Raw genomic sequence first — 27,837 nt, forward strand, 5'->3', positions numbered from 1 at the left:
ACGAATTGGCGGGGCGCAGTGTGGGAAAACAGCGGTTCACCGTGAGATTGTCCTTGGTGGCGGTTCAGGTGAAGTGAAAGACATCATGGAAGTTTGCTTCAATCCCTCGGTTATTGTGTCGAAGCGGCCGGAGCGGAAAAGCGGGACTCTCGACCAATCAAAGCTGAGTGATTTTAAACCACATCCTCATTGCCGCTTTTGACCTGATTCCCGAGCTTCGACCTTGCGCTTCCAGGTAATTGCTCAGCAAGACATCTTGAAAATCGAGGACTCCTCAGTCAATGACATCCTCAATCTTGACTGAAGTCGACAGTGATTTTAGATTACCCTGCCTAATTTGCTATGCATCTCAGCAACAAGTCTGCACAACCGCGCTCCCGGCTGATGGCGATTTAAAGCAGCGCCCACCTCCATCCGCCGGTTTTCGCGTGGAATAAACCGGCATCCAGAACCGGCAGCAGCTGAAAGCTGACTCAGCGGAAATACTCCGGGTAGCCTTCCTGGGAAGTCTTGGGTTGGGCCTTTTTCATATGACATCAAGTAGACGTTGCATTCCCTTTCAGACGCGACTGCCTATCACAATCGTCTGTCCCTTTGCCGCTGCGAAAGTGCTCGCGTTGAAGAAGCGCTTCTAGCTCTGAATCATTTCGGATTCGCAGTGTAGCTATGTGATTCTTGTCACATTTCAAACGAGAAATTGAGACGGTTAATATGCGGACTGCGCAAGCACCGCATCTCCAGGAAACACTACACATCGCAGCACATTGGAAGCAATGGCCGCAACGGTGACAGTATTACGCCAGCCTCTGGTCCTCTTCCCTGCCACAAGGCCGTTGTTGAAGAGTATGCTTCCTTCTCTGCATTGCATCCCTCAGTCGTTTGTTGATTGATCCGTAGCATCCATCAACTTCTCGAAGTATCTTGCCCGACACCGGTCGACCCCTCCGACACACGCCTTTCAGCGATACTTTTCAAAGACCAGAAGCATGAAATCCGACTCAGCTGCGAAGCTTTCCTACCACGTCGCTGCGTCCTTTACCGCGAAAGACCACTCTTACGATCCATCAACACACATCTTCCACTTCAATCCCTATAACCGTATCCAACAGAACCGTAACAAACGCTCCAGGCCGGACAGTGGACACGATGCCTTCTTTGTTAGTCGGATTGGCGACTCGGGCGCAGTAGCCCTCGGTGTGGCTGACGGCGTCGGCGGCTGGGTGGATTCAGGCGTTGACCCGGCGGATTTTTCACACGGTTTCTGCGATTACATGGCCTCTACAGCCTACGGGCATGGTTCAATCAAGGACGACCCCACGACTAAGAGCACGGGCGAGAAGGAACCGCTACGAGCGCAAGATTTGATGCAGAAGGGATACCAGGCGATCAATGAGGACAGCACCGTCATTGCTGGTGGCAGCACAGCTTGCGTTGCTGTAGCATCTTCAGACGGCAATCTTGACATTGCCAATCTAGGCGACTCTGGCTTTATCCAGCTCCGATTGAACGCCGTACACACCTACTCCGAACCTCAAACGCACGCCTTCAATACCCCCTACCAACTCTCCATCGTGCCTCCCAGCGTAGCCGCTCGGATGGCGGCATTTGGCGGCCAGAACCTATGCGACTTCCCCAAAGACGCCGATGTCACTCGTCACAATCTCCACCACGGCGATATCATTGTCTTTGCAACTGACGGTGTCTGGGACAACCTTTTCAACCAGGATATCCTCCGCATTGTCAGTAATGTCATGACAACGACAGGCGCATGGCTCATGACGAAGAACGGCGTCCGTGTCGTCGACAATCTCAAGCCATTTACCAAACCCGCTGAAGACGCCACGGAGCGACCGTCCTCCAAGTTCCTCACCCTGCAGAGCGTGCTCGCTGCGGAGATCACGTCCGCTGCCAAGTCGGCAAGTCTCAACCGCAACGTCGACGGCCCCTTCGCCAAGGGAGTGCAAAAGTACTACCCGCAGGAGAACTGGCACGGCGGCAAGATTGACGACATTTGCGTTCTCGTCCTCATTGCGTCGGACGACTCAAAGGTCGAGCTTAAGAGTCGCCTCTGAAGCCGTCTTTTATCATAACCAACATCATCTGCGCATCTGAAGCTTTTTATTGCTTTTTCCAGTTGCGCGAAATTACCCCCATAGAAGCCCAAAAAAGGAGCGCCACCGCTGCATTTCTTCGTTGCATCGTAATTTTGGACCGTCGCCATTTTCTCCGTCGGTGACATAGCAATGATGTACAAAGGATTCCGAGCACAGTCTTTGATCCTCAAAGACAAGCAATGAAGCATTGAGCAGTCAGCAGTCAGCAGTTCAGTCATTCAGTCAGCTGTAGCAGCCTCGAAGTACCACCAATAATCGAATTCTATCCACGTTTCCACGTCGCGTCGTCGATCGCACCTAACGACCTGTCTCTCCCTGCCTGGATCCATGCTCCCCCACTGATGAGACTACACATTTCGGCTCACGCGATCGGCGGCAACGGTCGAACGAGATGAACACCAATCAATTTTCCTGTTTTCTCCTTTGTCCTTATATGAGACGGGGCAAAGCACTGGGAACTTCCCGATCGGAGCGTAGCTCTGCCTAGGGTTTGTTGCTTCTTCCTTCCACAGTGGCGGCCATGGCCACCTTTTTTTGGGTCGCTCAACTCCGCGTCAGCTCGGGAGTCTGCACCGTCTCCTTCTCCACGTGGGGCTTTATCGAACCACTGATCCGGGCCAAGAGAAGATGAAACAGCTTTATTCTCTGGAGAAGCGATGGGCTGATCCATAATAAAGGTACATGGTATTGCGAATGAGGGTAAAAAAGACCCTATGATTTATCTGTAAATGAACGACAGATCGATGACTTGTTTGTCTCCGAATTTTTTTATGACTACTCACCATACGCAGACAATATTACGTGCGCCTCTTCCAAAGGCAGCGCACGTCCGTTGCCGAAGGATGATGGCCGCAGGTCGAGTAACACCACCTCGGGGTACGGACGGAAATGTCACCACACTGAGGGCACGGTCATGCAATGCATGCAGCCTGAATAGGCAATATCATGGACGCGGGGTTGAGATGAGCCATGTCACACGATAAAAATGATCACAGGCAACGAAGTTGAGGGTTTAAAAGGCAACAATGTTTGAGTTGCTAATTGATTGTTGACAGGCCCAAGGATATTGAATTGGCCCGGACAACACGACGTTTGCTTAGTCATCCCCTGTCCTTCGAGAGCGGTTTGCTGCTCGATCCGCTTGCTTCATTTCAAATGCAACTCTTGGTCCTGTTCTTTCTTTGATCGCATTACTGAATTATAAACCTTTGCTCGCATCATGTACCAGTCATTGGGCTTAATATAGCCCGAACATCCTCACTGCGCACTAGCTTACTGGAAGTAGAGCATGGCAGCGACGGTGAGGCCGATCAGGGCAATGGGAGAGCCCATGCGAACAGCGTCACTGCCGGGTACGGTGGTGGGAGCGCTGGTGGAGGAACCGGTAGCGCTGGTGTCTGTTTATCATGTTAGTCGAATTTCTTCTGCTTCCATTGGAGTACACATACGGGTGCTAGTGCGGGTGCTGGTAGACACAGTGGAGGCCACAGTGGAGTTAGCAGTAGAAGAGGCCGAGGTGCTCTCTGCGGAGGCGGAAGAGGTGATGGTGGAGGAAGCCTCGGTCGTGTCGGTGGAGGAGGCAGAAGCGGAGGCGGTGGCGGAAGCGGAGGCGGAGGCGGAAGCAGTGACGGAGGTGGTCAGAGTGAACTGCTCAGAGTAGTTGGGAGTGCCGGAGCCATCCTCAATCTCGATGGCGTACTGGTCGGTGGGGAGGCTGGAGGAAGGAGTCCAGGTGAAGGAGGTACCACTCTGGCCAGCTGAGACGGTAGTCAGTATCAGATGGCATTTGGTTAATCAGTACCCAAACAGACTTACAGGCGATAGTGGAGACGGTCTTGAGGTCGGTGCTGGGACCGTTCTTCAGAGTAAGAGTGACGGGGCCGGAGGCATCAGACCACGTGATCACGAAAGGCTGGCCAGCCTGGATGTTGAAGTTGCTGTTGGTAAGCTGGACAGCCTGGGCCAGGGCAGCGAAGCCGGCGACGAGGACAGAGGTGAAGCTCTTCATTGTGACGGATTGGGTGGTTTCTTGCAAACTGAGCGATGAACGAGTGTAGGAGTATTAGATATCGAACTACTGTAATTTAGCAAAAAGGGTCAACAACGAATGTCGGGAATAGGCTCGTGAGGAAACAAGAGGTAGGAGAAAATAAACAATGACGGGAGAGGGGACAGCTGGGTAGAAAAAGACTTTCTCGTCTTGCGCAGGCGCGAAATTAGGCGAAGTCGAATCAGGGGTAGAGCATGGAGGGGGGGTGCGGGTTTGGCGGAGAGGCAGGCAGGCAGGCAGGCATGCGACTTACATCAACACCTAAACGGGGCTTTTCCTATTATTACTCGCACGCGTTGCTATTGCTGGGGGTGTGTGGATGGTTGGCTTTTGTGGAAGTAGCACCAGAAGATCAGCAATTTGATGGACGGTGATCGAGGATTTGTTTGTGGACCAGGCAAGTTTGTTTGGATTGAGATGGTGATGGAATGAATGGATTGTCAGGCGGGAAAAGATGGGCGCACTGGAGCTTAAGAAGCTGAAGAAAAGGGAAGAACTGTCGAGGTTGAAACAGACAGGCCAGGCGCGCGATCGAACCTTCCTCTTTTCTAGCTAAAGTACTCATGGCGACACCATAACAAGCACCCAACGCAGCAACAGCCGGGGGCGGGCAGCAACCGCGCGCACCTCGAAGCTCCTCGAAGACGCCGCGGATGGCATCACGGACGGCACCACGGCTCACACAGGGGGCGCAAGCTACCTTAAGGTAAGGTAAAGTAAGCACCGCAAGGTACTTTAGCACCTCAGGAAGTTGCAGGCAAGTCGTTGTAAATGAGAAAAGGAAGCGACGGCGACGAGTGGGGCACGGGTACATGCCCACCTCTTCCAGCCGCCCTGGCAACAGGGGTGGCACTAGCCCCAAGACTGGACTAACGTGGAAAATTCTGGGAGGGTACCCCTGTCGCAGAGAGGAACCTGGCGAACCCCAGAGGAAGCGCTAACGAAGACCAAGCTTCAGGTTCTTGTCCCATGGTTGTTTTTGGTCCTGGCTGGCCTGACTTCTTTCTGCTTCTCCCGGTGGCCTCTTGCGCCGGAAAGAGCCACGACTGCGTGCAGCTGCTTCAGCTTAGGTACTACCTTAGTGTTAGCGTTCAGATTAGCTGCGAATGTTACCTTTGCTCAACTCACCATCCATCCGCACGCTGTCGTCCAGTACCTTACACTCAAGGCAGGCAAAGTAGGCAGCAACTTTGAGATGACCGTATGGTAGATTTCCTTCAAGCTTACCATCTCCGGGGCGATATGCAGTCCCCCAACGCCGGTGACCACTGGGCAGTCCTCAATTGCAGCCGTCAAACCCCCTGGGCTGTGTCCACGGAGTCGCCCGAGATCCCTTATTGGGCCATTTTGGCCGGGGCAATGAGAGAATCACGTCCAGCTCGGGCAACAGCAGGGAACTTGGAAGAGGTCTGGGCCTCAACGGTACTCACCTGGACCCGGGCTGGCTCTTCCGACTCGCCGTCCAGGCGACAATTTGAACAATGCGCCCAGCAATGGCACAATCTTCCACATACCGTACCATCTCGCTTCCCTGCTTTCCAATTCCAGCTCACAGCAGGTGACACCCCGTTGGAACCCGCTGGAACGGCCCAAGAGACCCCAAGAATCCTCGGCCGGCCGCCGATCTGCCTCACACCAGTTACTGACTCTCACCACGCTACCAAAGTAGGTACGGGGCACAAAGTACGTATTCCTACGGATACGTGGTGGGTACCTTCGTTCTTGTCCGGCGATGGGGAAAGGTTCCTGTCGATCTGGGTCTTTGGAGGCGCAGCAAGGGAGAGGGACAGAGACTTCTCCATCGCACGCATTTCCAACGGCCGTCGTCCTCCGCAACCCCTTCGCATTGGACAAAGTCGCAGAAAACAGGATGGTCAATTGGTCAGGCAGTGCCCCTTTCGCCCCCCATGGGAATGTGCGAATGCTTCTGCGGCTGCCGCTGACGCCCGGCTCAGCCTGCAATTACGTGCGCGTCCAACAGCGTCCATCCCTCCACCCTCCCTTCCAGCTCGTGTTCCATTTCTCCACGGCAAAACTTTACTTTCCGCGGACCAGTCACGAGCCGCCTGCGATTCCATCATCGATCCGAGTTGGCCATGACATTGACAGCTCAAGGTCACCCCACCACACTATTGGAGGTGACGACGCCTACGGATGCTGTATACTCGTGATAGTGGCTTTTACGAGTGGCATGTTCGTACTCTGTACGGAGTAATCTGTGTGTTTGCATTTTCAAAATTCCAAAATAGCATCGGTATTCACACGCCTGATAACCTTGATGTGCCGGTACACTTGCAAAGCCAATCTTCCAAGATCTGTGCTTCAAATGCAGAGTACGTTCCCACCAGTGTTCTTTTTGGGCGGCACCACCGACATGACTGACGCCGGGAGCGAGACAGCAGGTCAGCTGCTGACATATCCGTATAGATAGTCAAGTTCCATTTCCTCTGTGCCACGACGAAAACCGACGCCGTTTTGGAGAATGCACCTCCTGGCACCGTTTCGCGACAAGAGTCAGACGCACATCAGTCTGGAATGGGACAATCCACTACCGACCAGGAGTAGGGACAGAATGCCCAGCGGCAGGCTACGGTGATTTGGGATCGCCTGATGAGGATCTACCGGGGGCCTCTGGGGAAAAGATTTTACTCGCGCCTTTACCCGCTTGATCCGTGCCGCAAGTTGCCAGCCCGCTCGGTCGGTCCAAAGTCTCGCGGAGCATGCACACATTGCATACAATGTATATATTACCGTCCCATTGTCGACGCGCCTTGCTGAGTCGCTGCATCCCATCATGTCATCGCGCCAAAGCGGCAACCTCGCTCTCATTCGGCAGACAGGGGCGCCTCCACAGAACGGTCAATACTATTTGTGGTAAGATGCAACGACGTCAGGCTCGCCTATGTCAATGGCGTTTCCCAGCTCCCACCAAATTCAATTTCCAATGCACATCCCGTTGGGTCCCGTTGTGGAGACCAAGATTGGTCAAATCTCCCCAGCACGCGCTACGTCACGGGTTGCACGGTACCTGCATTCTGCGCAATGGTCCTTGCTTCTGACCTCCAATCGACGGACCGGGACACTAGCAGCTCTCGCCTGCCCCAAGGCTTACTGGAACCCTGTCCATGCGCGCTCCTCCAAGAGGCTCCACGGCCGACAACGGGAAGCTTGCGGCATTGACAGGGCAGCGCCTGGCTCTGACTATGTCGTCCGAAAGCTTCAGCAAGTTTGTCAATATCCACGTCGTTTACCACGAAATACACCTCTGACAGAGCCATCGGACCAAACCATCGGATATGGCAAATCGCTCAAACTGGCGTCTTGACTCCCTTGGAATTCCACTCTGGGGTCGCTCTCCCCGTGGTGGTGGGCTTGGCTCTCTACGTTGTACATGCTTTGCATATTACCCACCCATGCCACCTACTTGGATATTTCAGTCCTCAACCAGCCGTGCGATGACACTTCCTAGACATACTACTCATGAGTCTTGGCTGAAATGGACCAAGCCTGCTGGCCAAGGGGGCGTTTCACTCTGACACCCGACTGGAATGGAAAAGCACCAGAATTGAGGACTTTTCCTCGGCTCATCTCAGATGACGTAAAGTACATCCCTCTGACGGGGATGCTGGCGTAGCAGCCATCAGTTCAATTCGTTCATGCCGTTTCAGCTCACAGCTCAGTCAAGACACGGAAACCAGACTGATGAATATTCTGCAACGCCACAGCCGCGTGCATCAATCAGAGCAAGACGTCTCGTCCGCTGAAAACGCTCACCAAGCTGTTGGTCCTGGACCACGATTGAAAACCCAACCTCCCGTGCGAATTTTCAGGCACACGTGTGTCAAATGCTCATGTCCCAGGCTGGGTTTCCATGCTCTCTCCGGTTCCAACAGACTCACAAAACCACATCGAAGTGGCAGCAACGAGTCCTGTGTTTTGGCCAAAGACAGCACTTGGCAAACTCACGGCCATTGCCCGACTCGTCCAAATATGCGCTGTTGCGCCAGGATACATGGAAGAAAGGGAGCAAATGACAGGAAATCGAAGTGGCGGTGGCGAACTCACGACAGAGGCCTCCTCTCCATCCGGTAGCTTTGACTAGCATGATGTCTGTTAACGGGGTGAATCCAGTGTGCAGCGAACGACACCTCGCCGGACGCCCTCAGCCTCCTCCCTGACTTGAACCACTGATGCTCCTTTTCCCCTAGCCTTGTCCACGAAATCATCGAGTGAACCTCCGACTCCAAAGTAAAGCCTTTTTGCTCCAACTAGCGCCTGCGACTGGCAGTTGCTGCGTTGGCTCTGTTCTCTGTTGAGGATTGCAAGGACCATCTCGTTGAAAGCGTTCAGTGCGAAAGGCGAGTAGATAGTTTCCGCTCCGATAAGAAGGGTATCGAAACTGCTGGACACGTCCAGCTTAGACTGAGTTTCGTATAGGAGATCAACAAGCTCGACTGACCAACCACCAGAAATGAAATTAAGAGAGATTTTAGAAGACGTCAGGAACTCCTTGAACAGTTGCAAAACCTCGGACGTAAGTTCGAGCTCATCTTCCATCGCGAATGCCTCCTCCAGGATGAGGTTCTGGTCTCTGCGTTCCAGAGCCCAGGCGAGTATAAAGTTAGGCAGCGTGACCAACTGCAAGACCGTCGGGTTGTAGTCGGCCAGGGTAAGCAAAAGTGGCGATCTCTGTGCTGGATTCCTCATGGTCCACTGCAGGAGAGCCAGCGATGGAAGCGCTGTGCCGCATCCCAGCTGCGCGCGGGAGTTAGCTTCGGTCGCCACTTGAGCCAACAAACACGCGTCAGGTCTCGTACCTCGATCACTCGGAGAGGCCGTTGCTTGAGCAAGTCCAAGTATTGGCCACTGGCTAGAACCTTGACGAGGTCCACACTGCTCTCCCAGCTCTTGAAACCACCCTCGTAGACGCCCGTCTTGACATCGTGGCTGCCAAGGCCTTCGGCGTCGGCACCGTCACTGGCGGTCTCATCCTCGGCCATGAGCTGCACTCGCACGTCCCAGAGCTCTCGACGAGGGATCTTGAGGAGGCTGCCGTCATCCAGGGTAATATCCAGGGTGCTGAAGGCGACCTTTGAAGGCAGCTTCGAGAGCATTTCCTGCAGGTTATGGCTGGTGGGCGGTAGCTGGGGTTTGCCGGGGACCGGAAAGGCGCTGGCTGCAGCGGACTGCGGGGTCTCGGGCTCCGGGGCGGGCGCGGAGGCCTCGGCGGCCGGGACGGAGTCGTCCTCTATGTCATCGCCGCCGAACCCGAAGGAGAATGATGCCATGTTTCTTGAGGTGGGAAATGCCGTGTGGGTTGCAGGATTTTTTACGTACCTTCCTGCAAAAGGTGAGTGAGTGAGTAGGGAAGAGACTATGGAAATGTGGGGGCGGGTTCACTCTCACACCCACAAACCACCTCAGAACGAATGACACGAAACGCATCCTCTTATTGGAAGCTTACCCAGGCAGGCTGCCGGGTGTGTTTGTCGAATCGGAAGGGCAGCGACACCAGATATCTCACGCCACCAACCAAAGGTTTTGAAACCTTGCAGATTAAGACCTTTTCCTGGCAGTGGATCGATTAAGCTTGATTCAAGCTTGCATTTCTACTCCGTAGGTACCGGTACCTGTCCGTCTTGGGGTAGCTATTAATTATAGGTTGTTGGTGGTTCGGGATGGACTAACAACCAGTTGGTTTTAAGCCCCGTTGTTACAGGCAAAGATTCGGCCGTAATTATGTCCACCTGCTGCTTACCTTACATATAGCACCTGGACAAAACAGCAAAGTTCCCAGCTACCGATTGGTTTAGTCCACGTCAAGCCAATCGTCATCGGTGGCCAAGGCTGGGGTCACTTGCTTTTGTTTGCCAGAAGCTCTTCCTATCAGTGCTTTATTGTTCGAAATGTCTTCCAATTCCGCACCAACACCAACTGCCGCCCATTGGGCACTTGCTGGGTCGCCAAGAGGCCAGTGACCGGCAACTCGCAAGAGAGACTGCACTCAGTGCGGCGTCTGGGTAGGAGGCATTACAAGTGAGCGATTGTCTCATATCTACGGAGCTTTACCCCTCGGCCTTCAGATCTCGTTACATACATCCCACCCACATGTCATGCTGGTTGCAATGGCGACGGCGAAAGCGAATCTGCAACTTTGATAGGCCGACTGACGTTCGGAGAAATCATCCGCAGCTGAACCTATTCCTTCCACGTCTCTGACTGCGTCTCTCGCGCATGCTTTGCTCTGCGCTGGCTCTACAAATAAAAGCCTCAAGCTGAGGCCCAGCGGCCGTTTATGCGCCATGAGCCCAGGACGACCTGCAAGCCGCTGCCGAGTGGTTCATGGTTCAGCTGCAGATGCCTGCCAGACACACACACACACACACACACATCTCCGCATCTAAAGACCCGGAGGATCTGGTGCATCTCGAGCTTTGTGCTCCCTCAACGAGATCTCGTGTCTCAATGGTCAGCAAACGCGCGAGGATGCCACCCCCTCCCGCCCTCCGCCATCCTACCATGCGGCGCCGAACAAACCCACGGCCGATCGACGATGGTTCCGGCACTCGCGATTCCTTCTCTGGCGATCCACTCCATCAGGCATCACATATTCCCGTTCTGTGGTCCGTTGTCAACCGCAATGTCGTCAAGGGATAATGAAGCTGAAAAAAGCCGTCGGCGGCCGAACATCCCTAACCTCGGGACCGCATCGTCTTGCTCTCAGGAGACGCAGACGTGGCCGGGGTCAGACCCCAACGGCAGCTTTCTCTTTCCTTGGCTAGATAGGACCCGGTTTGCGCTCCATATCGCCCCCCGTCCGCGGCACTCACCACGATCCCGCTCCGGCTCCAAGCCTCCATCCTCCAGTACGGCCAGAGTCATGATTCGCCACTCACCGCACTGGATCCATGCCATAAGCACCCTCAGCCCGGTCTCCCCGTTGTGGTTGGATGGTTTACGACCTGGTCCAGTCGGGACCCTTTAGCTAATCGGACCTTGCTTGGCCGCAACGAGCTAGCAGACGTGCAGACAAACCATTTTTTTTTTCCAACTCTACCCATGGACCAGCCTTGTTCCAGAGTCGTTTGGATACGTGCAGCCACACCATGTGCCGTTGCACCAGCCAAGATTGATAAACTGCCCATCGTAAATCAACCAACAGTGACGCTCGGTGCAGACCCTCCTACGACCTGAACCCCCAATTGAGAGGACCCATACCCATTGGCGCGTCTCTATCTACAAAGTCCACCGTTTTGTTTCATGTGAGCTGTCTCTTTTCATTGTGGAAGTCTATGCCTCTTGACAAGAAGCTGTGTTGCGTCAGTTCATGGCTCTTTGATTAAGGTGGTGCGGTTGTGGTGTTAGTCGCGGAGGCATGGAACAATTCATCTCGGACTTTGCCTACCATGAACAACGTCAATGTCTCTTGGAACCCGCGCCAGCGGATCACTCGTTGCTTCTTCCTCTTTGGCTCTTTCGATTGTCTCATTCCATTATTCCATGGTAGGCTGCTTTGCAGTTATTGGTTGGTCTCCGTGACAAACCGCCGCTCTACACCTGCCAAAAGTCCACAGTCACCGCCCGCATCCTCTCTTCCAACCGTACTCCCCCAAGCGAGCATTTGAAAGGCGCTTGTTCGGAAAGAGACTCCTTGCAGCCACTCGCCGGCGCCTTCCTCGGGACTCAACATCCCTTGGCAACTTCACTCAGATATAAACCGGTCCCTTCTTCCTCTTTATTCTCCACCTAGCTCCATACACAACCAGAAACCTCACAATGACACGGCAACTCCCTCACCTCTCTCGTCATGTCGACACACAGGGCAGCGGATCTAGTCAACCTACCCACAGCAATGCCGCCTACACAGTGAGAGAAGTGCCGTTCGGAACTTCGCAGCCTATTCGAATCGTCGGAATCGGGGCCGGAGCAAGCGGGATCAACCTGATCCGCACCTTGAGAAACACCCTCGGTGCCTCGACGTACGAGCTTGTCATCTACGAGAAGAACGAGAACGTCGGGGGTACCTGGTTCGAGAACCGGTACCCCGGTTGCAAGTGCGACGTGCCAAGCCACAACTACCAGTTCAGCTGGAGACCGAATCCGGCTTGGTCAAGCTTCTTTGCCCCCGCGGCAGAGATCGAGGACTATCTTTGTCGAATTTGTGACGACGAAAAGCTACGGCCCTTCATCAAGACTTCGCATCAAATTGTGGGAGCGGCTTGGTCAGAGTCCAAGGCCGTGTGGGAGCTGCAGATCAAGAACTTGGAAACAGGCGCCGTCTTTGAGGATTATGCCAACTTTCTTATTGACGCAACTGGTATCCTGAAGTATGTATCTTTTCAGTTAAGTCATGACCTGTTTCAATGTCTGACTTGTTCAGCAAATGGAGATATCCGGATGTGGAGGGCATCTCCCTTTTCGAGGGTACCCTCATTCACAGCGCAAACTGGCCCAAGGACTTTGATTATACGAACAAGACGGTAGCAATCATTGGAAATGGCGCGTCTGGTGTCCAAATCGTCCCAGCCATGAGAACATGTGGGTATTTTCCGTCCCTATCATGGTGGTACAGCCAGCTTACAGCAAGCAGACGTGAAGAAGCTTCATCACATCATCCGGACACCTACCTTGATCATCCCTCCTCGGGTTGCAACGATGAAGATGGGTCCTTCAGCTGCTCTCCTCAACCAAATTGAAATGGACGAAAATGAACAGTTCTCAACGGCGACGATCGAAAAGTTCAAAAGCGACCCGGCTTTTTACAACAAGTTTAAACAAACTCTCGAAATGGACTCCAACATCAAGTTTGCCATTTCCCTCATCGCGGGAAGTCCTCAACAGGCATGGGCGCTGGGAAAGACGAAGGAATTCATGACGGCGATGCTCAAGGGAAATGAGAAGCTCTGCAAGCAGCTCATACCCGACTTCCCCCTTGGATGCAAGCGACTTACTCCCGCCCCTGGGTATCTCGAATCGTTCCACGACCCCCGGGTCTCCCTTCATACTGATTCCATCAAGAGGTTCGTGCCTCAAGGTATAGAATTGGCCAGTGGGAAGGTTCTCGACGTTGACGTTATCGTCTGCGCCACTGGCTTCGACTCATCATTCCGTCCATCATTCCCGCTCGTCGGTCGACACGGCAACTTGCAGGACATCTGGTCTGAGCAAACGCCCAAAGCTTACATGTCTCTTGCCGTTGCCGGTCTGCCAAACTTCTTCAGTAAGTCGGCAATCCCTACGCTCACCGCTTCGACGCTAACCATGCTACTTTCTGTAGAGTTCCTCGGCCCCAACGCACCTGTTGTGCAGGGCGATGTTTTTACGCTTAGTGAGCACATTGCTACGTACATCGCCAACACGATTCTCAAATGCCAGACGGAAGGCGTCCGAACAATCGCCCCTTCAGAAGCGGCTGTGGAGGACTATTTTGAGCATATCTCGGCTATTATGCCTCGTACGGTCTTTGCAGGCGGGTGCAGATCCTGGTACAAGCAAGGAGAGGTCAACGGCCCTGTGACGGGTCTGTACCCCGGGAGCCGTATGCACTTCATCCATCTGCTGGAGCGATTCAGGGGTGAGGATTGGGAGTACACGTACGAGAATGCGAAGCAGAACCGATTCGCATACTTGGGCAACGGGTTCACCGTGCCGGAGATGATGATGCTCAAGGCTGGAGCGCCGCCTTCCTGAAGGGGGCACGGGGACAACATTGCTTTGTACATAGACAGGGATAGATGGATGGACCTTGTTTCGGTGGCATCACTTTCTGGGTGGTTTGCAGGCGTTGATTTTGGGAAAGGTCTAGTCCTTGGCATGACGGATGATGAAGTCGATTTTCCTCACGCTTCAAGCGAGTCCGGTACCAAAAGGGCATGAGACACACAAACGAGTCATCCTTGAACTTCGATACCAGTATTGCTTTTCCGAGCCGCCTCCGCCTTGCTGCCTCGAGCCGTCAAGTGAGACAGACCCTTCTCTCGGAGGAGCCGCAGCCTGTGGGAGTCGTCCAATGTCTCGGATGCTGAGCCACTGAGTGGTTGTGTCCAGGCGACTTGGCGCGGCATACCGGGTGTTGGTTACCACATTACGTTACCGCCTCGAACAGCCCTTCCGCCCCCGGTCCAGATATGCTGCCTGGTGTGCGGAGTTGCCGCGTGGAAGGCGGTGGCTCGACCGGCTGTTTGGCGATAGCGCTGTCTTGGGTTGTTGGGTCAGCAGTCTCGGTTGCTTTGGCATTGTCTCAATGCCAATGATGGCTTGCGGCCGGGTCGCATGAATGCTTGTTGGATCCTGGGTACGTATTCTAAGAGGCTGAGAGGAATAGTGCAGAGGCGAAGGAGCTCATGTTTGGCTGGGCGCAACGGAGCCTTCTCTTTGTTATGGGGAATGTTCACCATCAAACGGGCACCGAGGCGTATAGAACACCTCCATCAAATTGTCTTGCAGTAGATGCTGGCTCAATCTATTAGCGTGGTGCTGAAAGCAGTTGATAGTAAGTAGATGTCAGATTGTTGAGATACATATTGCCGGCTCTGGGCCTGGTTTCTCAAGGCGTGTTTGCGGTGTACCTTGGCAAGCGGCGATTGATGACGACCTCACATTGCAAGGCATTGGACCCCTGTTCAGCACAACTTTGTGAGCTGTGTGTTGTACATAGATTGTCGGCCATCTCCAGGCATCGTGTCTTTATTGAGTTTGTAGCCTCGCAACTACCGCAGGCTGGGTAAAGGGAGCTACCAAGAAGCGAATCTAACTTTGAGTCATTAATGATTTTAACATTCCGGGCTTCATCCTTGCTTTCCGGTCATACGTTGGCATAATCCAATAGTCCCTGTACTTGCTGGGTTCATAAATCTGCTGTCTTTATTCATAATGTCATGACCGAGCAGTGCGAGTACTGAAACTTTGCGAGTATAGCTAATACGATTTGCCTTGTTGACTTTGAGCGAAGCTGTATAAATGTGTTTAGAAATGGTAATCGATGCATGTTTTAGTGCATTCTTGGGCTAGAGACCGAATGAAGCAGGAATCCCTGATCTTCCAACGCAGAGCAGCCCGCGAGATACTCTTCTTTACGATTTCGAGAAACCGCAGCCTCAGTGAAGAGATCTTCTGGAGCCAGGTGCTGCCGCATATGCAGACATGTCTCGAGCAAGAAGGCTTTGAATGCGTCGAGTTGACCAGACGGACTGGGCAGGAAGGTATACTCGCGAGCGTGCTTGTGGCTCTGGGACTGTGGGACAAGGCTACGAAGGTCTTGGAGCAGGCCGTTGCCGCTAGGCAAGAAATCTTTGGCTATGCGGACTTTGCAACTATAGGAGCATTGTGGGATCTGGCCAAGGTCTATTGAGACTCTAGCAGCAGGTTGAGAGATTCTGAGGCTCTCTTTCTGCAGATCCTGGGTTTGGTTAAGGAATGCCCTGAGCAGGTCATGATCTTGCGCTATAGTTTTCAGATCGCCATCGACCTAGTGAATTTTTACCTCATCCAAGCGAGATACAAGCATGCTAAACACATGCTAAGTATTATCCTGGAACAAGAGGAGTACTCGGGGCGGAAATGGAGCTGATACCGCCGCGCCGTGACAACACTGGCAGCCGTCTTTCGGATGGAGGGCGATATGGAGACGGCTCTTGCCATGGAGATAGATTTTGTCCGCTATTGCCTGGAAGATGGCAGGGCTGGACGGGTTTCCCGCATGCCGGTGAGTGCATTGAGCAACATTGCCGCGCTGCAATCGGACATGGGCCTGCACGATGAAGCAGACCGAATTTGGCGGGATATCCTCGTCAATGAAGAGGTTTACAGTGGCAAAGAGAACCCAAAAACCCTGCAGTCGAAGCGAAACGTCGCAATCGGCTGCGCGAACCTGAACCGGCTTGAGGAGGCAGAGGAAATCTTGCGCGAGGTGCTGGAGGTGAGCGAGAGGGTTCTTTGGAGGGAACATCTCGATACGCTGGCAACGATGGATCAGCTGGCGGGTGTGTTGGCCCGGCGTCACAAGACGGAGGAGGCCATCCAGCTTTGGGAGGAATGCCTCGAGGGCTGGGCGGATATTCTGGACAAGCAACATCCTCTCACGATGAGGACGGTGCAGGCGTTGGCGAGAATGAGGGATGATCTTGCGGTCCTCGCGCAAAAGGATTTCCAGGCTGGTGGATTCATGTTTTCTTGGGGATGCTATTTTGTGTCTCAGTAAGAGCGGGAAACACATTTACGTATTTTGGTCTCGTGGAGAGAAAATATATCCATGTTAAAGTGAGATATGGACTGTGGCCGACTACGTCAACTAACACAGGTGTGTATCGGGATTACTCGGTACATGCAGACACAACGGCCCTTAGTCTTACTGTGTGTATCCAATACTTTAAGCACTGTATGGATCATCGCGTTGACCTCACCTCAGAAAATGGTGATTTGCTTGACGGAATACCTGAACACCAATTATCATTATCTGGAACAACCAGCGACGAGGTGATCATCATCCATTGGGCCGGAAGCACGAGAGCAGTATCGAAATTCTGTAACAACGTATCCATCGACCCCACGATTCCCTTCCCCTTCTCAGTCAAGCGTCGTAGCCTACAACCCGACATACCTCATCACCGCCAGCGCGTTCGTTACCAATGCGGTCTGCATCGGTTCTGAGGATGGCCTCGGCCTCGGCCTCAAAGGGCAACGGCCTGAGGCCCACGCCGATGGCCCTCCTGCCCCCCATCCCGCTGTACCGTCGCCTCCTGCGCGCACACCGCAAGCATCTCCCTTCCGAGATGCGTGTGCTGGGTGACGAATACATCAAGGCTGAGTTTCGTGCTCATCGCACAGTGGACAACCCGGCGCATTTGGTACGTTCTCTTCCTTTGGGTTCATTACGGAGATCCCTGTCTCTCAACTTACGGGCACCTTTTTGTGCGTTGCTGCTTGGTCATTCTAGTACTCTGGCACACTTTCGTAACCAATTCCAATTTCTTTCTTGTGCTTGCTCCTATGATGATGGGATGTTGGTAAAAAACCTAGGCGCGTTCAAGGAGCTGTAACCCGAGAGCGCGTCAGAAACCATTCGTTACAAAGACACCCACCATCTATCTCCCTTGCACTGAGGTCCAGCTAGGCTTGCAGGAGAGGGCTGACTAACAACCTCTTCGCAATGTACTAGATCGGCTTTTTGACTGAATGGCAACTATACGCGCAAAAAATCGAGGGCAATTCGTGGGAGGGCGAGAAGATTGACCCTGTCAAGGTTGCCAAGATGAGTGGTGAGTTTCTCTTTGCTGCTTTCTTCCGTGAGGTCATAATGGCTGACGAATTGGTTCCCAATTAGATGAACAAATCGGTCAGCTGTATGAGCTGATGCAAGCGATCAAAGAACGGCGTGAGTCAGGAGAAGGCGAGGATCAGTCATGATAGCTTAGCGGTATGAAGGAAAGCATCATCCAAGTCCATGATGCGAAGGGCGCGACTTATGCGCGTTTGTATTAACACATAGGTTTACATGTAGATGAGAGGAAACCTTTGGTCAATACGAAGTCTCAATAAACTCTCAAAGGCTGCCACGTTTGTGATGTTTGTGGACAAGATTCTGGTAGTCGACTTTTGCGTAGCGTCGCCGTCTTCTTTCAGTGCCCCTCAAACGCCTCAACAATCCAGTCAGCTTGGATAATGCTCACTTTCTTAGCATAGTTTTTCTGCGTGAAGACGTGCTCAAGAAACATGATGGCCTCCTTCTTCTGCCCATGCAGCACACTAGACGGGTGAATGGCCACAACGTGCTTGCCTTGCGAGGTGACGTAGCTCGCATCCGGCGCCAGTATGGCCGTCTTGGACACGAAGCCCCGGAGGAAGCACTTGAGCAGAGCCTCGGCCTGTTCGGGAGCCAGAGGAGTAAAGGGCTGAGGATCCGGCGGCGGGGCCTCCGAGAGGAGACCTTCTTTGAGGCAGAGGCTACGTAGTTGCCTGCGAATGTTGAGCGCTGTCTTCATGTTGCGAATGTTGACCTTTCTCTGCTTGCACCACTGTATACGATCGGCATTCTCAGCGGCGTATTGTTGCATTGTGGTAAGATAGGTTAGTATATCGCCTTCCCGGCGGTAGAGCTCCTTGCGGAGTTCCTCAATTTCTTCGCGTTGTTCTTCTGATTGCAGCTGGTGGAAAATGTCGTCGCCAGAAGTGATACAGGAGATGACGTCTATCGCCTCTAGGACGCAGTCAAATTCTGGCTTGGCAGAGGCAAGGAGAACCGCACCAAATGCCGCGGAGATGGGAAACCCGGCCATCTTGCGGCCTGCTTCAGTGATAGTCCCGTCGTCTGCCAACGCGCCCAGCCCATGAAGGCTGACCAGTGCTCGTTCGATGGCTTCAACATCTGGAGTGTCCATGAGGGGAAATCCAAGGATGTCGTCAATGCCTCGCGCTTTCATCGTCAGGACAGCTCCGAGGACATCGATTCTCAGAATCTCTGGCAGGTCTGTTTCTTCTAGTGTGCTGAATGTACCTTCAGTGTATAGCCGGAAGCACTTGCCAGGGCCTTCACGACCAGCACGGCCGGTTCGCTGGATGGCGGAAGACCTGGAAATAGGTTTTGCTAGTAGTGATTCCATGCCGAGGCGAGCGCGGAATTGCTTAACCTTGGCCTTGCCACCATCCACCACGTAACGTACACCAGGAACAGTGACGGACGTCTCAGCAATGTTGGTCGCCAGTACGATTTTCCGCGTGAAACCACCCTTGACAGGCTGGAAAGCTGCATGCTGACCTTCCATTGAAAGCTGACCGTATAAGGGTAGAACCTTGATCTTGGGGACGTTGGATGCCAGCGTTGCGGCGTACTCCTCGAGCAGTGATTGTGCAGATTCGATTTCCTCTTGTCCGGTCAGGAAAGCAAGAATGTCACCAGGTAGCGGCTCTTCCATGTGAATTTTGAAGATCGTCTTCAAAAGAGATTCTTGAATATCCGGCACCGGTTTGGGAGTGTGTATCGTCTTGACCGAATACTGCCGACCCTGGATCTTCAGTACTCCAACAGAGTTGATTTTGTTGCCAACCGGGTCGTCACCGCTGCTCTTTTCTTCAGGACTGTCCGTAGAGAAGAAACCTTGGATGCGCTCGACATCAGCTGTGGCACTCATGACGACAACCTTTAGTGGTATCCCGCCGCGGCCCTTCCGGTCACTTAGCAGGATTTGCTTGAGGAACCCGGACACCAGATCCACGTCGACACTTCTCTCGTGGATTTCGTCAACAACTACAGCGCTGTATTGCTTCAGATCCGGATCTCTCAGAAGCTCTTGAAGAAGCATACCCTCGGTGAGGAATTTGATCTTCGTGCCCTTGGGGACCTGGTGATCGAAACGAACCGAGTATCCAACCAGTCCGTCGCGGCTTTCGCCAAGAGGCGTCCCAGCTTCGCGGGAAACTCGATGCGCTAGAGTCGTGGCGGCGACTCTACGTGGCTGAGTTACTGCAATCACCCCACCGACACTGACTTCTCTTGCCCCTTCGATACTGACAGTTTGTCTCCTGCACCACGGCTCCCTCACCAAGAACTGAGGCACCTGAGTACTTTTTCCGGAGCCAGTTTCACCAACGAGAAGGAGTACGTCTTCTTGACGTAGCTGAGCTTGTATCTCTTCCCGGTGTGCCCAAATGGGTAGCTTTTGCCGGATCTTTAACAGAGCAGGATCTTCTCTCCATCTCGGACCTCTTTTGTCAGATCTTGACCTCTCTCTATCCTGGTACTTTTTCGATTGGTGCTTAATGAAGGACGGAGCTGTGTGATCCGAAGATTTCGGTTCTTTGGCTAATGCGTCCGACGTTGCATCACTTCCTGTACTCTGAGCTGGCCGCAGCTCTTGCGTGGAAGGTTGCTGAATTTCCTTTTCTTTCTTCTTTGCTGGGGGGTTGAGGTATCCCGCGAGAGAAATGACTTTATTGCCAACCTTGATGGTATTCTTGCCATCTAGCTTCCGCTTTTTGGGGGCGCGTTCGGCGTCCAGTGCGGACGACATGTTGAGGCTGCTGACGGAGTATGCGATATGTAGTTGGCGCTTGAGTGAGAATTGGACGGGAAGCCAGAAGAAATTTTGAGGGTCCCCTGGCTCTGGGGTCGCACCCGGTGGATTCCTGATTAGACGCCTGCCCCGTATTTCCACAGGGCACCTAAGGTCTGCCTTGTCACGATGGCCGCAACACCGTTGTTGACTCCTGCGGTGCCTCTTTCTTGCATAATTTAAGGTAGGTCGTTATCAAAATCTACCAAGTGAAGTACTGTAGCTGTTCCATCAATTGGCTGGAGCCAAACATTACCTAACAGCTCTGCCAGGCCGTCAAACTTTACCTGACTTCGCCCGCAACAATCATGCTAGTCAGAAGCCCAACCTCGAAGATCCTGTGCCAATCACAATTGCGTCACTTTCCTCACTTTCTAGCATTTCCCCTCCCTCGTACATGTCGTTTGCTTGCTCATGCTCTCTCACACGACAGGACTTGCCTTAAGACACTCCCCCGTCGTCGCTTCATCTCAACCCCAGTAATGGCGGATCGCTACAAGCTCATTTATACCGTGCCAGGTTCGGGCTCCATCATTCGTTGACCTTGAAGAAAAGCATGCTGACTGACTTCTCTTGCGTTTCAACAGCTTCTCACTTGGCCGTCACCAAGGACGCCGTCTTCCAAACAGGCGCTGGCGTATACGACCAGGGCAAGTACATCCAAGTGGCCTTCGAGCTTACCGGCCAAGGCCAATTCCGGCCCGTTGCGGCAGCCGGGGCAGACCCTCACACAGGCACAGTAGACCAGCTTGAGCGAGTTCTGGAGTATCGGGTCGAGATCCTCTGCGCTGGGAGAGACATAGCGAGAGCCGCAGTGGCAGCTCTCAAAAGGTATCAAGTTTAAGCTGTGAGATGCTTCGTCTATTTATTGATGATGTGTTTTCTATAGCGCGCATCCTTACGAGGTCCCGGCCTACGAAGTTTACAAGTTGGAGGACATCTAGTTGCCGACCCTGCTCTTCCTCGTAGGCATCTTCGCGAAGAAATTGGTCGATGGGAAGCGTGCGCTCGAGATGAACTACTCATGCAGATCTGAGATATCTCCGCAAAGTCACGGAGTGAGAATTGGAGATACACCCACTCCGCCCCAGTTAGCTGCCAACCATTTACTTGATGCGGTTCAGGCGCTCTCTGTTCATCCTGACTCCGTCGTCGACGGCATCGCTCTGTGAAGTTTGATTTAGCACCAAGACGAAACTGTAATAACAAAGGGTGATAGGCTTACCTTTTTGCCAATACTTGCGATGAGACCATTCTGATTATCGATCTCTTTCCCTAGAGCGTGGCTTACCATGTTCAAACGCCCAGTCGCGGCGGCCATCGCATCAATGCCCTCCTCAATCTGCCTCTCTGCCTCTTGTGCCTCAGCAGCGGCTTCATCATCACTTTCGTCTATCTCGAATCTGGACTTCTCTGCCTGACTTCGTTGTCCTCCCGCTCCTCTCTGAGGGCGACCAGAGAGCGTCATCTCTCTGAAGGTTTCTTCCATCCGCTGGTTGGACTTGAAAGCTTCTTGCCTGGTTGCCTCGCGAACTTCGCGCTCCTGGCGGTGTCGTTCGAGAACCGCCGCGTCTCGCTCTGCCGCTCGCGCCTTCGATGTGAATGGGTTGCCCACGTGAACTGCGAACATACTGCGGTTGAGGGTCTTCAACTCCTTGGCACGGTCTTCCGCCACCTTGTTGTGGTTTGCCGCCATGTCCATGTTCCTTTCTGTGTTGTGTAGACGCTCGCCTTGGGCACCGAGTCGAGCGAGTGACCCACCGGCCATTTCCTCCATCTGCGCTAACCTTTGGACACTTCTCTGGACGGTCTGAACAGACTCGTTTCTGACGTCCTTGATTTGTTGCTTGGTTGCGCGGTATTCCTCCGCCTCCTGCTCTTCAGCTGTGAGCTCACGAGAAGCGCCATATCCACCGTATCCCCCATCAGCGCCTGACGGAGCCGATTGGCCGTAACCTCCAGCCTGCGGTTTGTTCTGCTGATATCTGTCTTGAGCCCCGCTGAAGAGCTCGTCGCGCACAGCATCCGTGCTGTTGCTGTTGGTCCGGCCCAAACCTCCGTAACCACCTGGGCCGCGAGCTCCAGCAGCACCTGAGCGTTGATTCGCGCCATAGGCATTCTGGTTGTCGTCGTAACGATTCGCCCCGTATCCTCCTGCAGCTCCATACTTGTCATTGCCGTAGCCACCGGCAGACTGCGGCGGGGCACCGTAGCCAGCACCGGCACGAGGGCCGCCGGGAAGGCCTGCAGGGGCACCACCAACGGGGGGCGCACCAGCTCGTGCTTGTTGATAGGGCGTCATGCCGGCAAACTTGTTCGCATCCTGAGCGTAGGGATCGCCGCCGGCGGGAGCTTGGGCATAGGGGTTGTCGTTGCCGGGAGCGGGAGACTTGCTCTTGCGGCCGAAGAGGGCAGAGCGGCTGGCATCGTCGCCTTCGTCGCCGCCTTTCTTGCTGAAGCCAAACTTCTTCATGGCGGGCAGCGGTAGAATGGGGAATATAGGTTTCGTAGAGGTAAGGTGTGGAAAGTCGAGAGTGTTCTGGAAGAAAGCAAAACACAACGCGTCGATGAAGGTTAATCCGAGGGAAGGTAGGAGAAAGACTGAAAATAAGGGGAAGATTAAGGTAGGATGTACAAATGGAGGGACAGCACAGTAGCAGAGAGCGGTCGCGGATGCGGATGCAGATGCAGGTAGGAGGGACGGACAAGGGACGGGGAGCGCTAGCGGGGTTGGACCAGGGGGGGTCAAGGAGCATCTTTATGTGGCAAAATCGGGCCCGTCTTGGGTGTGTTTCGAAGGCGAACGGAAATGCCCCTCAGGCTTCAGGGTCTAAGCCATAAAACGTTCGTCAGGCCTCTACTGGTTTGGACCTGACTTGGGGAATTGGGCTTGGGCCAGCGACGACCCGAAGCACAACGAATACCTAGAATAGACAGCCGACCGACCTGGACCAGGCCCGGCAATGGAAAAGACATCGCCCTGCCAAAGTCACCATGGGCTGTACGACTTACCAACGGTGGTAATACGGACAATGGAATCATTTCATGGCGCAAGAAGTGGGCTGAACAACAGCGGTCATCATAAGCCTATGGTAATCCTCCATGCAAGGCTCAGCCTCGAGTCTAGCACTAGAAGCTTCGTGTTTCTATGGTCACTTTTCAGCTTGGTCTGGATGTCTTGTCTGGTGCCGCAATCAGACTACAATGTAGGAGGCAGACACAATGGCATACAAGTTTGGTGCCAAGGCAGTGAGTACATGAGATACCAAGGTAGCAGGCAGGAGGATGCAGACAATTTGTCTGTCTCACGGCATTGAGCTGATTTAGACGGTCGCATCTGTGCGTGCGCCTCAAGTCATGCGATGTGTCTTACCTAAGCACAAATGGTAGCGGAATGTGCAGCAGCAATTCTGCTTACCTTATGAATGGTGAACGCGGCAGGTCCGCAGTGGACACGACTACTCCTCCATAGGTAATGTAAAGGAGGAATGAAATTAGATCTGATCTTCGAAACAAATGAGTCCAGTCTCATCCGGTAGAATCGTCCTCCTAGACCATGTCTGTGCCTGGAGGCCACTGGAGGCCAAGCTGATGCAGCCATAAAAGACCCTAGGTGCGTGTGGATGCAGCAAGGTATTGATGAGGTATCCACCTCGACATCCAAGGGAGTTATCCGTAGGTACTACTACGTGCGGGTAGATAGGTAGGTATTCACGCGGGGGTCAATAATACGTGCCGCTTTTCTTAGGCCCTCTCTTCTCTCAACAGCCCACTGAACACCAAAGCACTGAATCGATTGAATAAAAAAGCACTGGAGTATACAGAACTCTCTCAAGTATTTGCGAGATATTTTAAATACGATTTATCTTGTCTTGTCGATGTGGAAGGGTCAGTTTCGTTGACAGTGCTCAGAAAACCGGCACGTAATATTGGCCCCCGCGTGGTATTGTACGTAGAACCAGAGAGAACAAAGGCACCCGGACTGTTGGGGAGACTGCCCAGGTGTTCTGCCACCCAAGTGGGTCACCGACTCTGCAACAAGCGCAGTCGGAAGACCTTCGACACACCTCACGCAAATAATTGGATTGCCTCTCGCGCATCAACTTTGCAGCAGAAATTTGACGTCGATTGAGCATCTCCAATGGCAACATTGGCCTCTAGTCCAGCCAGCCAAGCACATGATCAACCATGTCGAAGCTGGGCAAAACTCGCCAACACGTGCAGGTGAGAGGCAGGCATGAGTGAGTCTAAAAGTACGGATAGCGCAGCCAAGTTCCGAGGCCCCTCGTTACCTTGGAGTCATTCGCTCCTGGAATCGAACGCTGTGGAGTGTGGACTCGTGGAGTCATTCACCACCGACCAGCTGCCGCTATACTACCCAAGTGGGCGGTGGATTACCCGCACTTTCTCCGCACTTTGGAGTCAAGCCACTCAGTGGTGCCAGTTTCCTAGTCGCCTTGAACTTCCGGCCGACTGCGTCACGCCTTGGTCGAGACCTCTCACCGTCCTTCGAGTCATTACATACCTTACTCCAGCCTGCAACGGCGCCCAAAATTTACCATAGACTTTCTCTTCTTAAAGCCTCCAATCTTTGAGTACGCTTCCAAATTTCCATATCACCAACAAGAGAGCCAATCACCTACATATACACGACCGTCATGGCCTTCAACTAGGAGAGATTCCTCTCTATCACTCCAAAGTCAGCAACAGCGCGCCTCGAGCCCGTCGCAAACAAAACTAGTCACCTCAGCTTTCAAAATGATACCGCGCATAGCGTCTCGTTCCTCTGCCCTTTTCACTGCAATAGCTCTTCAAAACCGGCGGTTACATCCATTACGGCATTGTCTCTTCTCGACATTACGCACGTAGAAAACCGCCACGCCTTCAACAACTCACTCACCGCCCTATAGCCCACCCTTGGACATAAACAATGGCCTCCGGCTCAATATTCACCTTCGCCACGGACCCCCAACGGGTCTCGTCCCCATGGCTAGCTCCTGAAGACCCTGGGAGGAGGCACAAGTCTGACAACGGACAAGTCCAGCCTGGGCACCTCTCAGACTATGGCGTTACCAAGTTGGAAGCAGAGCCGCAAGAAGGTCCTACTGAATACAAACTTCACCTCTTATTGCGACCAAGGCGGACGTACACCATTATGAGCACCATCTCTTCGGCCCAGAACTCCAGGATCCCCGCCAGTCGCTCCAAAATTGCATCCGCAGCCCTATCGGCCTCCAGTCAGAGTCGGCAAGTCCGCCTACAGCAATTGACGACGCAATTGCTTTGGAGACTTCAGCAATCATGCGCTTACCATGCGTTAAACCCCAAGGACCTGATTATTCCAAAATTACCCAATGATACAGATGACTTGAGCGAGGCGATGACGCCTCAGAAGCCTCTCCCCGGTTTGGAAGAATCTCGTGGAGCGTTGTACGAGATTGGCGTTGCCGATGATGGCACTTTGGTAGGTCTTACCAAAGACGAAATGAACGAGAGCATCACGACATTGAAGGTTATGGCAGCTACGTTGGGCTGCCGCGTTGAGATTCTACGCCATGTGATTGTCGGCGAGTGCGAGTGGCTAGAGACGTCCGAGTTGGTGGATAGTATGGCAACTCAACCTGTTCAAATCTCCCGACGGGCAAGACTATGGGTTATGGAGGCTCTCGTCACTCCCGACTACTCAACGAATAACGCTCATGCAGGTGACTTGGGAGAGGGGCACTCCGAAGTCAAAGAGTCACCAAGGGCTACCGAGCCTGTTGTGCAGCCAAGTAGAGGGCGTTCTACCACGGACCAGCTAAGGATTACGCTCACTGGACCAACAACGTCTGGAAAGTCCACTTTGCTGGGTACTTTGTCCACGGGAACCGTCGACAACGGCCGAGGGAAAAGTCGAATCAGTCTGTTCAAACATCGGCATGAGGTCGCGTCGGGGCTCACTAGCTCAGTAGCACAGGAACTCATCGGCTACAAAGACTGCGCCATATTCAACTATTCGCAAGATCATGTCGAGTCGTGGATAGATATACATGACAGTGCCGAGAATGGTCGTCTGGTTTTCGTCTCCGATTCCGCTGGCCATCCCCGTTACCGCCGGACCATCCTTCGCGGGTTGTTCGGCTGGGCTCCACAGTGGACATTTCTATGTCTGGCGGCAGACGATGGAGATGCGAGTTCGACAAAAGATGGAGCGAGTTCCACCGCTAACGACGTCCTTGGAGTCGCAGGGGCTGGCGTTGATCTTGCCAAAGCTCATCTGGAATTATGCCTGAAATTGAAGACTCCTCTGGTCATTATCATCACAAAGCTGGACCTCGCAACCAAAGTCAGTCTGCAGCGAACCCTTGGGCAGCTCTTGACGCACATCAAAGCAGCGGGAAGAGTCCCCAAGATCCTCCAGCCAGCCCAAGGCAGCGTTCAAGAATGGTCGGCTGTTCCTCCTGCAGACCTCGACAAGGTGAAGGCTGTCACGATGGAGATGGAGCGGAATGGAGACCTCCTCAAGTTCATTCCCATAGTCCTTACTAGTGCTGTCAGCGGTGCCGGTATTGGGATGACACATGCTCTCATGGAGAACGTTCCCCTACCCCCAGTCCCTACTGCTAACGATTATGTCGGGATGGCATTGAATCCTGAACAGCCTTCGTGCTTGTTCCATATCGACGACACTTTCAGTCTTCCTGCGTCTTACGCCTCTCTTGCCGAGAATCCTAACCAGAATGACATGGGAACGGTTGTATCGGGATACCTGCGATTTGGCCAGCTATCGGTCGGAGACAGCATCGTTATTGGACCGTTTCCCTCCGGCGAGGATGACTTTAAAGGCATGACGCCAGAAGACCGGGCTTCTCCTGGCAATTACGGATTGTCAATATCCCATCCTTCGTCGGCAGAGCTTGCTAAAATTGCCATTCGCAATACAGTGGCAGCCTCTACAATTAAAGAAGAATGGCATAGAGCCAAAATTGTCAGCATACGCAATTTACGGCTGCCCGTCAACACCCTAGAAGCTGGTCAAGTCGGCACCATTGGGCTTGTCCTGGATATCCCTCAAGAGAAGTCGGCAGAGGCAGCTTTCGAAGTACCATTGGCGGCTTCTCGAATCCGGAAAGGCATGGTCCTGGCCATTCCATCCAAACATATGGCAGACACCGGCATGTCCCTCCAGGCAGCTAGTGGACTCACGGTTTCATTCCAAGATCCGAACACTGCATCGCTGGCGTACGGTTCTCTTGTCAATGTTTATGTTGGCAGTGTCCGAGCAGCGGCCCGAGTGAAGGGGGTTTCCAAACTACCCTCAAAGGATGACTTGAAGGCACTCAAACCTGACGAGACTGAAGACATCTTCGACATGAATGAACATGACGAACCAGCCCCTACCGATGGCCTGGAGTTCTCGGAGGGCGTTCAGGTGACCTTGGAGCTGCTGACTAGTCGGGAATGGGTCGAAATGGGCTCGCAAATCCTTGTGCTCGAGGGAGGTCGCAATGATAGATCCGGCTTAGAGGGGTTCGTCGGCACTGTTGTCGAGATTGTCGATTGATTCTGTTTGCGAGGGAAGTTTGTTCTGATCGGACTTTGTAGCGGCGTTATTGAGCATGGTGCCACATCCTTCAATTGTATT

At 53.4% G+C, this 27,837-nt stretch overlaps 13 protein-coding genes across 13 annotated transcripts; 9 read left to right on the top strand and 4 right to left on the bottom strand.

The window, feature by feature from the left end:
• Positions 1 to 773: 773 nt before the first annotated feature.
• CORC01_03388 (5-azacytidine resistance protein azr1) lies at positions 774 to 2,072 on the top strand (the record flags this gene model as incomplete). Its single annotated transcript, XM_022615038.1, has 2 exons — positions 774 to 843; positions 898 to 2,072. 2 exons carry the CDS (start codon positions 774 to 776, stop codon positions 2,070 to 2,072), a joined length of 1,245 nt encoding a protein of 414 aa, XP_022478497.1.
• Positions 2,073 to 3,386: 1,314 nt separating this feature from the next.
• On the bottom strand, positions 3,387 to 4,122 carry CORC01_03389 (extracellular matrix protein; the record flags this gene model as incomplete). The annotated part of the gene is made up of 3 exons (XM_022615039.1): positions 3,387 to 3,511; positions 3,563 to 3,871; positions 3,930 to 4,122. The coding sequence occupies 3 exons, from the start codon at positions 4,120 to 4,122 to the stop codon at positions 3,387 to 3,389; spliced, it is 627 nt and encodes a 208-aa protein (XP_022478498.1).
• A 1,284-nt stretch (positions 4,123 to 5,406) lies between these two features.
• Positions 5,407 to 6,379, top strand: CORC01_03390 (uncharacterized protein; the record flags this gene model as incomplete). Its single annotated transcript, XM_022615040.1, has 2 exons — positions 5,407 to 5,833; positions 6,027 to 6,379. 2 exons carry the CDS (start codon positions 5,407 to 5,409, stop codon positions 6,377 to 6,379), a joined length of 780 nt encoding a protein of 259 aa, XP_022478499.1.
• Positions 6,380 to 6,960: 581 nt separating this feature from the next.
• On the top strand, positions 6,961 to 7,344 carry CORC01_03391 (uncharacterized protein; the record flags this gene model as incomplete). Its single annotated transcript, XM_022615041.1, has 1 exon — positions 6,961 to 7,344. A coding segment is annotated over one exon (384 nt), but the record flags the coding sequence as incomplete, so codon positions are not given.
• Positions 7,345 to 8,277: 933 nt separating this feature from the next.
• CORC01_03392 (uncharacterized protein) lies at positions 8,278 to 9,452 on the bottom strand (the record flags this gene model as incomplete). Its single annotated transcript, XM_022615042.1, has 2 exons — positions 8,278 to 8,919; positions 8,982 to 9,452. The coding sequence occupies 2 exons, from the start codon at positions 9,450 to 9,452 to the stop codon at positions 8,278 to 8,280; spliced, it is 1,113 nt and encodes a 370-aa protein (XP_022478501.1).
• A 2,488-nt stretch (positions 9,453 to 11,940) lies between these two features.
• On the top strand, positions 11,941 to 13,854 carry CORC01_03393 (phenylacetone monooxygenase; the record flags this gene model as incomplete). Its single annotated transcript, XM_022615043.1, has 4 exons — positions 11,941 to 12,491; positions 12,545 to 12,702; positions 12,755 to 13,384; positions 13,442 to 13,854. The coding sequence occupies 4 exons, from the start codon at positions 11,941 to 11,943 to the stop codon at positions 13,852 to 13,854; spliced, it is 1,752 nt and encodes a 583-aa protein (XP_022478502.1).
• A 1,327-nt stretch (positions 13,855 to 15,181) lies between these two features.
• Positions 15,182 to 15,514, top strand: CORC01_03394 (uncharacterized protein; the record flags this gene model as incomplete). The annotated part of the gene is made up of 1 exon (XM_022615044.1): positions 15,182 to 15,514. The coding sequence occupies one exon, from the start codon at positions 15,182 to 15,184 to the stop codon at positions 15,512 to 15,514; it is 333 nt and encodes a 110-aa protein (XP_022478503.1).
• A 270-nt stretch (positions 15,515 to 15,784) lies between these two features.
• On the top strand, positions 15,785 to 16,363 carry CORC01_03395 (uncharacterized protein; the record flags this gene model as incomplete). Its single annotated transcript, XM_022615045.1, has 1 exon — positions 15,785 to 16,363. The coding sequence occupies one exon, from the start codon at positions 15,785 to 15,787 to the stop codon at positions 16,361 to 16,363; it is 579 nt and encodes a 192-aa protein (XP_022478504.1).
• Positions 16,364 to 16,790: 427 nt separating this feature from the next.
• Positions 16,791 to 17,568, top strand: CORC01_03396 (ACN9 family protein; the record flags this gene model as incomplete). The annotated part of the gene is made up of 3 exons (XM_022615046.1): positions 16,791 to 17,009; positions 17,321 to 17,420; positions 17,486 to 17,568. The coding sequence occupies 3 exons, from the start codon at positions 16,791 to 16,793 to the stop codon at positions 17,566 to 17,568; spliced, it is 402 nt and encodes a 133-aa protein (XP_022478505.1).
• Positions 17,569 to 17,780: 212 nt separating this feature from the next.
• On the bottom strand, positions 17,781 to 20,168 carry CORC01_03397 (helicase associated domain-containing protein; the record flags this gene model as incomplete). Its single annotated transcript, XM_022615047.1, has 1 exon — positions 17,781 to 20,168. The coding sequence occupies one exon, from the start codon at positions 20,166 to 20,168 to the stop codon at positions 17,781 to 17,783; it is 2,388 nt and encodes a 795-aa protein (XP_022478506.1).
• A 524-nt stretch (positions 20,169 to 20,692) lies between these two features.
• On the top strand, positions 20,693 to 21,154 carry CORC01_03398 (uncharacterized protein; the record flags this gene model as incomplete). The annotated part of the gene is made up of 3 exons (XM_022615048.1): positions 20,693 to 20,729; positions 20,798 to 21,041; positions 21,100 to 21,154. The coding sequence occupies 3 exons, from the start codon at positions 20,693 to 20,695 to the stop codon at positions 21,152 to 21,154; spliced, it is 336 nt and encodes a 111-aa protein (XP_022478507.1).
• Positions 21,155 to 21,316: 162 nt separating this feature from the next.
• CORC01_03399 (uncharacterized protein) lies at positions 21,317 to 23,252 on the bottom strand (the record flags this gene model as incomplete). Its single annotated transcript, XM_022615049.1, has 3 exons — positions 21,317 to 21,376; positions 21,436 to 22,749; positions 23,223 to 23,252. 3 exons carry the CDS (start codon positions 23,250 to 23,252, stop codon positions 21,317 to 21,319), a joined length of 1,404 nt encoding a protein of 467 aa, XP_022478508.1.
• A 1,888-nt stretch (positions 23,253 to 25,140) lies between these two features.
• CORC01_03400 (GTP-binding protein) lies at positions 25,141 to 27,756 on the top strand (the record flags this gene model as incomplete). Its single annotated transcript, XM_022615050.1, has 1 exon — positions 25,141 to 27,756. One exon carries the CDS (start codon positions 25,141 to 25,143, stop codon positions 27,754 to 27,756), a length of 2,616 nt encoding a protein of 871 aa, XP_022478509.1.
• Between the last annotated feature and the right edge of the window lie 81 nt (positions 27,757 to 27,837).

This window comes from Colletotrichum orchidophilum, assembly GCF_001831195.1.
Source record: "Colletotrichum orchidophilum strain IMI 309357 chromosome Unknown Scaffold_20.1, whole genome shotgun sequence".
Taxonomy (NCBI): domain Eukaryota; kingdom Fungi; phylum Ascomycota; class Sordariomycetes; order Glomerellales; family Glomerellaceae; genus Colletotrichum; species Colletotrichum orchidophilum.